General features: G+C 34.6%; 1 protein-coding gene across 1 annotated transcript; it reads right to left on the reverse strand.

Annotated features, from left to right (window-relative positions):
* Nucleotides 1-5,293: 5,293 nt before the first annotated feature.
* Nucleotides 5,294-11,205, reverse strand: LOC127136313 (F-box/kelch-repeat protein At3g06240-like). Its single transcript, XM_051062890.1, has 5 exons — nt 10,002-11,205; nt 9,414-9,469; nt 9,278-9,280; nt 9,029-9,091; nt 5,294-5,479 (listed from the first exon to the last, which is right to left on the reverse strand). Exons 1-5 carry the CDS (start codon nt 11,203-11,205, stop codon nt 5,294-5,296), a joined length of 1,512 nt encoding a protein of 503 aa, XP_050918847.1.
* Between the last annotated feature and the right edge of the window lie 252 nt (nt 11,206-11,457).

Consider the following 11,457-nt stretch of genomic DNA (forward strand, 5'->3'; position numbering starts at 1 on the left):
GCCTCCACGGCGCCGTTCGTCTTTGGCCGGTACGGAGAAGAGTTATGGTGTTTTATTTTGAACTGCACGCAGAGTTCAGTTTAATACCATTATCAGTGATAACTCTTTCAGGAGACAGCATGTTTCTCGAATGTATATTTGATAAGATCCATCTTAGAAATCAATAAAGTGGTATGATTCAACATATACCGTCTTAGTCGGCGAGCAGCCCAAGCCAAAGCGCAGCAAGCTTTCTCGAGCTGTGAGTATCTTGTTTCACAGTCGGTACCTTTTGCTAAGGCAGTGTATGACATGCTCTTTTCGACCAGACTCGTCATGTTGCCCCAGCACACCCTATTGAATTTTCTAACACGGTCAAATACATAGTTAGAGGTCTTCCTTCAACTGGTAGCATCAGAATTGGAGGTTCTTGGAGATACTTCTTGATTTTGTCATTCATCATTCCATACCATCTCTTGATTTTTCTTTTTTAGTAATTTGAAGATGGGTTTGCAGGTAGCAGTCAAGTGTGGAATGAATCGGGCAATGTAATTCGAGTGCCCCAAGAACCTCTGACTTCTTTCTTGTTTATTTCAGTACCCAGATTTACAATTTCAATTGATTCCTCATGCGGCTGTATGGTCTTTTCTTCTTGTAGTACCAGTCTGGCAAGTTCTCCAGGGACTTCACAATCTTCCTCACTTCCATCCTCGGCTTGGTAGATCGGATTTTCAAAGTCATAATGAACAGTAGCAGAGTTATTACCAACAGGATCCAGAGTGGATATGGATCGGCAAATTGTTACGTGAGTGTGTGCAAGAAAACATAGCTTATTTGAAAAATGACAGGAAAGATAAAGAGCGCAATATTTGAATGCAAAAGTCCATTGATCTATTGAATATGAATATGCTTATGAAAATGACAAAACCCTTTGAAAAATTAGCTTATTGTGCCCCGGGTATAGACACAATGCTTTAAAACACTAAAATAGCAATAACAATTACTCCTGACTAAAGGAAATCGGGATAGTGTCTTCAGTTTTCCAATTGTTGAGTCCGTCACCAATTGTTGGGAAAATCCAGCTATCCAGGTCATAATCGTTATCAGCATCTTCCACAGCATTAACAGTCTCGTCATGATTAGGCAGAGGAGCAGTGATGACATTAGGAGTCTCAGGCGGATCAGATTCAAATTCTCCAGCGTCGATCATATCCTGAATTTTATTCTTCAACGACCAACAATCGTTTGTATTATGCCCGGGGCTATCGGAGTGATACGCACACCTGGCGTTGGGATTATAACGAGGAGAAGTAGTGTTGGGTTTTGCAGGAGGATCTCTGAGGGTAATTAAATTTGCTTTTAGCATACCCTGTAGTGCTTGTGCTAAAGTCATATTGATCTTCGTAAACTGCCTTCTTCCCGGGTTAATGTGCCTCACAGGTTTCTTGTCTTTCTTTTTCTCGAGCAAGAAAGCCTTCAGTTCCTCCTGCCCCTTGGATAAGTTCAAGATCATCTTCTGGAGTTGAGCATTCTGAGCCTGGAGATCTCTGACAATTTGTTCGAGGTCCATTTTTCTGTTTAAAAGGAAGACCATGAGAACACTGATCCCTTTAGAGTACCTGTTATGCAATGTTATGTTATGCTATGCAATGTATGAAATATTTTCAAGGACTTTTGGAATTTAACTTTTGCATAAACTACCAAAAAAGGAAACTCTTTTTTTTTTTTTTTTTTTTTTTTTACGAAATAGAGAAAAGTTAAATCCCTAAGTCCTCGAAATGGTTAGTACAATGCCATGATGTTATGATGTTATGATGTTATGATGTTAAGTAAACAACAAGCACAAGCAAGTCACACAACCATCATTCCTAAGTTTTAAGGCTTGCATGAGTTCCATAGGTAAGTACCCTCCCCACTGAAGTTTGGTTGGTTCAACCTGTCCTAGAATAGTAACCGGGTTCTAGAAGGATCTCAAATCATCGACCTTTCCTTAAGTCCACTTCAGTGCAACACCAAGTGGTTGACCGAAGCTTCCCTAAAGTCCAATCTCAAAGAGTGTAGTATCGAGTCTCAACCAACCCCAGTCGGAACCGAAGTCAGTTATCTCACTACTTTCTAATGGCCAGGATGAGTCAATTAGGGTTCTAAAGGTCTGGTTAATGCTTTAATGACACCACGCGGAAGCCAAATTTTTCCTCAAGTAAACATATGGAACATCAGGACAACCAAAGTGTCACATTAACCGTAGCCATCATTTTAACCATTCCAGTATACGCCGGATAGTCGCGATGATCTATTGCTACTTACCTAAGGTACACTAGATCCGGGTGTAGGACCTTTCACTCAAGAATACCCAAGCAATCCCTTAAAAGTAAATCAGACAATTTGGAATAAGTGATCTTGTTTTTAAGGTAACCTCTCTTTTTAAAGTGTCCCCAGCAGAGTCGCCAGTTCTGTCATACGGTGAACTGACTTGGGGTGTTTTGCTTTTTATCGCAATGTCGCGGATAGCAAGAGTCGCCACCGACTTTTCTTTTATCCAATAAGGAAAGGTGGAAAAGAACAGGAAAGACCTCAATAGATTTTGGGTTCGGGAGGTACATTATACAAAGGGAAGGTATTAGCACCCTTTGTATCCATGGTTATCCATGGGCTCTTAATTACTGGATCACTTATATTTTTATCTGAAAAAGTGTTGGTGAATTGCTTAAAAAATGTTTTGAAAAGAGAATTTAACTTTGTAATGATTCTCGTATGAATGTATACAAAGTGGTTATCTCGTTTAGTTTGGAAAATGATTTAGAAAAATGTAACTTGGTAATGATTCTAGTATGAATGTATACCAAGTGGTGATTTTCTAGGATTTTGCAAAGTGTGAGGGGTGGAAAATGTTTTAGGTTATGATCCAGTAATTGAGAGTTATACCTTCCTAAGGTCGTTATGAACGTTTCCTATCCTTATGAGGGTAAAACTGTCTTTACTATTGAGAAGTAAGTAATTTTACCCTTTGGATGTTTAAGGGTCATCGTAGGGTCATCGATAGGTCACTGAAGGCAACAGTTGTAAGGATACCTTAGCATTCGAAGGGACTATCATCATTTAACCGTAGGCTACACCGAAGGGTCATCGAGGGACAAAGTCGTATTTTCGAAGGCAACATCCGAGGGACCATGATTTATTTTATGATGATTTAATCGAAGGGCCATTGCTAAGTGTATCCCTACATTCGCGGGACATGACCGTTATATCGTAATATCGTAAGGCAAAAGAGAGGTCCAAGATCACATATTTAAAGGCCACATTTTAAAGTTAATTAGGTGATTATGATGAATCTCCACATTAAAATCAATACATTAAAAATAATACATTAAAAATAATACATTAAAATTAATACATTAAAATTAATTATTAAAATTAACACATTAAAATTAATTAAGCGATTTAGGGTGAGTCTCCACAAGGGTATCCCACAAATAAAGTGGAAGACCTAACGGCGGTTTTTTTTCTGGGACATATGAACCTTTGCAAAATTCAACAAACGGGTTAGCATACCAAATCAGGGTGCAATCGAGGATTACACCGCAAAAGAAAATACAGCAGCATGAATGTCAGGCAAAACAGTGCATAATTAACATAGAATAGATCTGGTTACGCATAGAACATAACAAATATCAATGGCTGTCCCGTTCGCCTCTGCCTCGCCTAGCGAAGGCCTAGCGAACACTCGCTACAGGCTCGCTTAGCGATGTGCTAGCGAGCGGCTGCGGGTTTTGAATTTCAGAACAATATGACTTCAACCTGCGGCATGGCTTATGGCATTCAACACATAATTACATGGTTCAGCATTCACAATGTTCAGGCACACTTAAATTCACATGCAACCTCAAATATGTTTATGAATTCAATTATAATATCGCATGTAAGTTAAGAGCATAAAGCGGTATCACATGCAAATTAAGAAAATAAAGCGATAATAGTAATGCAAACCTGTTTGCAATCGAATTGTAACCTTGAGTTGGCCGATCGGATCGAATCGAGCGGAAGTGACCTTGCTGCCGCCGGCTTTTCCTTCAGGGTTTCCTTTAGGGTTTTCCGTCTGTGAGCGCTAGGGTTTGCTTGCTAGGGTTCTCCTTTCCTCCCTTTTTTCGTTCCCTTTTCATTACTGAAGTGCTGGTATTTATAATGCCCTTTTTCATGACCTAATGGGCTCAGAATGAAGCCCAAAATTTTTTGTTGTTTGTCAGCCTCGCTAGGCGAGCTGGTAGCGAACGTTTGCTTCGCTAGGCGAGCGTGTAGCGAACGTTCGCTAGGCGAGCGTGTAGCGAACGTAACGTTCGCTAGGCGAGCGTGTAGCGAACAGGCCAGTTTGGGCCATTTTCTGGATTGGGTCATTCGTGAGCTGGGCCTTCGTTCCTTTGAGATCGGTGTCATAAAAATGATTCGGAATGCCTTGAAAAATGTCTTGAAATATTAATGGGCAAATTTTGGGGTATGACAACGACGATAAACCCCCCTTACCTGAGTTAATCCGGCAATTCTTTAGCTTCAAGCTTTTCCCCTTCTTCAACCCTCGTTCTCTTGCTCTTCCTCTTTGCCCTTTTCTCACTTTCTGTCGCTTCTCTGGTTTTCACGTGAAAAACCCTTTTTACCAAATGGAACTCTTTATATATATTCCAACTTATTATTCCAATAATAATAATAATTCCAATAATAATCCAATTATTTAATTAAATTAATAAATATACTATTAACTTAATTTAAATAATTATCATATTTTATCGGGGTGTTACAGTTTTTACCCTATCTGTTGTGGGTTAATTTGCGGGTGCCCATTAGGGATGAGTCAAATTGCCATCCATATTCTTTATGCTCCCATGTCTGAGAAGACTTCTCAGACGTCCCAACAGATTTCAAAGTCAGAGACTTTGATTTATTTATTGGTTCTTCATCTCCATTGAGTTCTACCTTTGGAGATTACTTATCAGACTTTCAAGACTGATAGTGTTCAGGTTCTTAGCTTCCTGAATAGCTATCACTTTAGGTTTGTATCTGTCAGGAAGCAAATAAATATTTAAAAATAGCTTTGGTAGTAGATTTGCAATAATCTTTATATCCTCAGAATGATGCAAGACATCAACAAGAATGTCACCCACTCTGTGATGTTTTCTGTAGATCTTTTTATGATCAGGTCTGAGAGTTTTCTTGTTAGTGACCATTCCAACACAATTGACTTGAATGTCAATGTCATCTTCTAAGATATCCCACAGTTCACCATCAAGACTTATGATGTGAGTGTACATCTTACTCTCCACCATTAAAATTCAGTAGAGTCTCCATTGAATATTGGAGGTCTAGCAATATAATTATTCTTATCATATGTACTTTGATCATGGTTATTATTACCACGAGAAGTACCCTCGCCGTGACTACCAGGACTAGCTATTTCAGGACCATTAGGCATGATGGAAGGGATATTTTTCTCAAGATCTTTTTTGCACCACTATTATGTTATAGTACAAACTGTTTTTTAATGTTAACTAAAGGTGAGAAAAATACACAAGTAAGGGGTTGAATTGTGTATGTTAATTCTTTTTCTCTTATGAAAAACCAACTACAGAATCTGAGAATATGATCTCAAAGTTGTTAGAAACAGAATGAATAATAATTAGAAGCAATAGATAAAGAAACATACAGAGTTATCCTGGTTCCTCTCCTAAACTGAGAGTATTCAATCCCCTTGTCCAACAAGAGATTTTTACTATAATCAAACCGAGTATACTTTGCTCAAGAAAACTAGCAAGAGACTTCAACGACTCAATCACACTATAAAGAGACTTCTACTCAAGCACACAAGCAAGAGGATTCCACTGAAGCACACAAGCAAGAGACTTCTTTTGCTCGAGCACACAGACAAGAGACTTCTGCTCAAGCACGCATGCAAGAGACTTCCACTACTCAAGCAAACTAGCAAAAGACTTCCTCTACTCAAGCAAACTAGCAAGAGACTTCCTATACTCTAAACAAATAGTTTAGGAGAATAGATAACAACTATAATTTATGTAAAGTCAGTAGTATAGAAGTGATACAACACACACACAAAGATTCTTAATCACTTAAGATTTCTAAGATATACAAAGATAAGAAATCTTAAGAACTTGTGTAGTAAACAAATAAAAACTTTAGCTCAAAGTTGTGCTCAATGTCGTTCTTCTTTAGATGGTTCGTTTGTTATTCGTTAGTTCGATGACCCTCCTTCAAATCTTCAACTATTTTTTATAGAGGTCGAAAAAGAGTCGTTTGGAAGGTGACTTGCACAAGTGATCTTAGTAAAGAAGCAGTTCCAAGAGAGAGAGAGAGAGACGTTAGAAGTCAATCCTACTAAAATCTTCATCTAATGTATAATAACTTTGTCCACTGCATCTTTTTCATATTAGGTATCTACCAAGATTTTGGGGCAGACTTAAGAGGTCACATCAACTTTTCTTGAGCCTTGCACTAAGAAACCCTAGTTACCTTTTTCGAAAAGTCCGATTTTAACAAGATTGGTCTGCATTGGAGACAGAGTACGGATCAAAAGCTGAGTACCTTTAGTTGAGGTCTTCAGAGTCTGAGTTGTCACCAGAATCTGAGATACCACATTCATATTTTGATCCTTCAGAACCTGGGTCATTTAGCTTCTCTTCATATTCTCTTATCGGGATCAATTCTGAATTGAGTTTAAAACTTATAATCGTGCATATTTGAACATATGTTAATATACTCAATTATTTTTTAAATATTTTGTTATCATCAAAATCTAAAGGATATAAATTTTTTTGTTACAACATGGATTTCATTTTAAATTTTCATGCAATTTAACATGACAGATAATAAGGCAAGTTTCTGATTGATAGATTTGTCACTTTTGTGGTAACTCCTATTAATAAGCAGGGTCGTCCCAATCAATTTGGAAACCCTGTTCTATTTTAAAATTAGATATTTAATAGATGAAAACACAACATATTAAAAAATATATATTTTATTTAATTGTAAATAAAATTAAATATATAGAGACAAAGATGATAAAAAATACTATGTAGAAATTTGATTTATCGAAGTTTAGTTATTCACGTCTTTCTTCTCTTACCATCTTCGATTTATAAAAAAAAAGTTCATACCATTTAATAAAAGAAAAAAATTCTTTGAACAATTTCTACAATATTAATAATGAAGTGTTTTATTTAATAAACAATCAACAATGTAAAATTATAAATTTTCAAGGTCTCACAACTACTATTTCAAATTTATTAATGTAGCGATTCACAATGATACAAAAATATAAATATTTTCAAAATTACATCTCAAAATTTTTCTTATATCTATAAAATATATTAATAAAAGAAAAAAAAATAATTAAATTAATTGCGATATTAAATTTTAAATAAAATTTAAATATAATTTATTTAGATTATAGGCGGCTGGATAGGATATACTTCAATATATTAATAAAAGATAATATTTATTAAATTAATTGTAACATTAAATTAAATTTAAAAACAATGTGGTGGCATTTTTTTATAAAAGTAAAAATATACATAAAATGTAAGAACAAGAAATCAAACTCAGGTTGTATTACTACCAAAATAGTATGGTCACCGCTAGACTACACTACAATTATATATTAAAATGGAATTAATGATATATATTCGTTAGTCTTATATTTATATTAACTCTATCTATCAAATTCGGCCTTGTGCGGTAGCACTCCTCGCACCCCACATGGCCGCTCCAATTAAAAAGTCCCCATTATTGTTGGAACAATGAGCATGGTCACAAATCTTTTGTTCACTTACAATAGATTTATAACTAGATATAAAACAAAAATCGAATATTATAATTGAAACATATGGAAAGCATATATGCTTAAATAGATTTGGTAGAGATACTAGATTATGCTAGAAATGTACCTCCACTTAGGCATGAATTCCTTCTGTCATTGTACACAATTTTCTACTAACTCAGAGCCTTTGACTTTGTCGTCAGTAACAAACATGGACCCTCAAATTGACAGTATAATCCCAAAGAATGAGTATTTCCCGGTCCATGGTTTGGGCAGGAACTCTTTAAAATTTAAATTATCAACATATCTAGAAGTCCAGTATAAACATACAAAATAGTATTGAAAATATTCATATCTTTAACATCATAAAATCTTTTATAATGGCAGTTGTTAGTGATAAAGCTAGATATATATACAATGAAAATGAAACTATAGTAACATGAATTGTAACATCTTTTTCAATATAATCAAAATAAAAGAAAAAGCTACGATGGCAGTCGGGGTCGGGTTGCAGCTCAACGGTGCACTCACATTCTTATTGGAAAAAATGTTTCATCAAAAACCTCCGAAACTCCGACACGACATTCACACAGCGTGCCGCTGTATCGGACATCGACGCACGTACGACATATATCAGACACGTTTTTAAAGTGTTCAACTAAAAAAAATTAATTACTACGGACACGAATACGACACCTTATTTCAAACAAATGACACAATTTAATTCAGAAAATTCCAGAATTAAAAAAAAAAAAAAACTTAGTTCAAAAATTTCAAAATTTTAAAAATAAATACGTTTTTTAGCTTTCATATTCCACTTCTTTACTATAAAAACAACACAATTAGGATTTCTTATTTTGTTTATATTTCACTACTTTTGTCTCAACAAAATTCTTTTATTTTCTTCTGTTATTTTCATCTTTGCACACCATTGCTTTGGTTTTCACGACGTATCTATGGATATCAATTATCATGTTCGAAATTTATTTAAAAGACTTGAAAGAATTTTTTATTATTTTATTTTAAATAAACATAAATTTTATTTTTCATTTTAAATTTTTTACAAATTTTGCTTTTATATATATATATATATATATTATATATATATATATATATATATATATATATATATTATTATATATATATATATATATATATATATATATGTATAATATATATATATGTGTCTGTGCCCGTCTTCGTGTTTGGACTTTATAGTCAAAAACATACCGTTTGAGAAATTTTGTAATCCTCGGAGGACTTACTAGAAGTTGGATAACCATATCCAGCACACTGATTATAACTTATAAACAGACATGACATTAAGCTCAACATTTCAATGTATTCTTATTAAAAGACATTCATTTCTTGTTTTGGACACAGCTGAGGTGATATTGAGATAAAAGAAAACAAAACGTATTTGGTTTGCATACCCCCAAGGTTAAGGTGTTTTATGCTTTTAATAACAGGGTTATGCACCTGCTGTTAATCAGAAACATAGCATTATTATATAGCTTTACAAGACAAGAAGATCAATAGTTCAGTACTTCAACTGTTTCTAGTTCAGTCCATCATATTGTTCTCCGATGGCAAAAGAGGTAGAGGTTTGAGCTACATGCGTCATGAAATCCTTTAATATTGCCTCATAAAATACAAAGATGTTGCTATAAACTGTCACAATGAGAAAGAGTTAAGATAATCAATAACTGCTTTTACATTACCATGATATCTTTGTTCTTTCTCCAAGTGAACAAAAATAGCAGGTATGTCTTCAAGAAAAAAGCATTTTGCTACTGTCTTCCCAACACACTTATTGGTAAAATGCATCTTCAAGACATACGGTATGAGAGATTTCGTAATCCTCGGAGGCCAAATTTTGTGCTCAGATAAATATAAACCTAACTCTCTATAAATTCCTCAGCTAGTCCTATGATGAAAAACAGATAGAACAAATTTTATATATAAAACACCCAATAAGTAATTTTCAGTCATAGTGGTTTATATATTGCAAGTAGGAAGTAATCAAATTCAAACAGAAACAAGTTGCTCATTAGATTATAAAGTTTACCAAATACAAACCTTCAAAACAAACAAGAAACATGTTGATGATAATTATAAACTATATTTCCAATTGACAAGCCACTTGGATACAAGTATAATTCTTACCACTTTGGTGAAAATAAGAACATAAAAAATTAAATACCCTTTCCTTCAAACGGAATAAGGTTTTCTCTATGAACTAGTATCGTACAATGAAATCTATTTGTTTTAATACCAAGGCCCTCCTCAATCGCTTGGGTATTTAAGTTGAACAAAACCAGTCCACCATCTTCTTTAACGAACATCATATCACCCTTCTTTCCCTCTCCAATAGGATACATAAGGCAAGGGATGGGCCCTATAATAAACATTTTAGTCCATGATTCCTTTACACTAACTTCTCCCAAAACTGAAATGTGAAATGTAGCCTTCTCTTCGAAATTTAATATCAAAGCAATAGAGCCCTTCAATAACATGAAGTGTTTCCTTACTGATGGCACAAAGTTGTCATCAATGTCTGAGGGTATCGATGTCGTAATGAAAACTTCATTGCTCCAGTCAAATGACAGCAGATATGTTCCGTCATGTGTTTCACTTTTGCACATCCAATGAGAGAGTCCATCCATGTACAATTGTTGTACATCCATAAACTTGTGATGCATATTAAGATCGAGTATTCTCCAAGAGTTGGTTCTTAGACTATATATCTTCCAAAGATCTTTCATACCAAATATTTGTCTATAACACATCACTTCATAAATCACTTTATAATCGTCTGTGTGACGGTCATAACCAAACCCATGATGAATATGAAAAGAATGATTATCATTAACAAAACTAGGGGAAATAACCTTAAAGTCATTAATAGATGGATTCCACAGTACAACCGTTTTCGGTCGGAATGGCGGGATTAGACAAAGGATCCCATTAACACTACATGAACCTAAAATGTTAAAATTAGGAACACAATTATACTCATTTTGTTTTAAAAGAGTATATACAGATATTGGTTGATCATATTTCACCCTAGGCCACTCTAACTTGACCTTATTCTCAAACCTATCCCCAGCAACAGAATACAATTCAAATGCTTTTGAAGGAGTAAACATCCCATGTAGAAGAAGAGATGTATGATCATAATAAGGATGATCCTTTGTTAAGAAAACTTTGCGGTACAAAGTCATGAAATTAGGATTATCAAATAAGAGGGACCATGATTTACAAACACATTCAAATCTCCTCAAAGATTTAATACACAATTTTAATAGAATGGAAATTGCAACATCATCGTGTATGTGTAATTCTTTTCTTAACTTTACCTTTTCATTCGTCCCTGCAACCACACTCACGTGCTTGTGCTTGTTCATGTTCCAATCCGTTGACGACCTTTGATTGATATTCGAAACCCTAGAATAACAAGTCTTTCCTTGCAACTCAAACCCTAAAGTAAACCATGAAGCTAGGGTGACAGTTAAATAAGATGCACTACCAATTGAATTTATAGGGAAAAAAGAACTATAGTGATTTATAGAAATATTTTAAAACTGAATCAATTAATTTTGTAAAAAAAATTGAACAAAATAAATAAACAATCAATTTAGTGTTTAAAAATTGTTACC

The sequence above is a fragment of the Lathyrus oleraceus genome, chromosome 4 (assembly GCF_024323335.1).
Source record: "Lathyrus oleraceus cultivar Zhongwan6 chromosome 4, CAAS_Psat_ZW6_1.0, whole genome shotgun sequence".
Classification (NCBI taxonomy): Eukaryota; Viridiplantae; Streptophyta; class Magnoliopsida; order Fabales; family Fabaceae; genus Lathyrus; species Lathyrus oleraceus.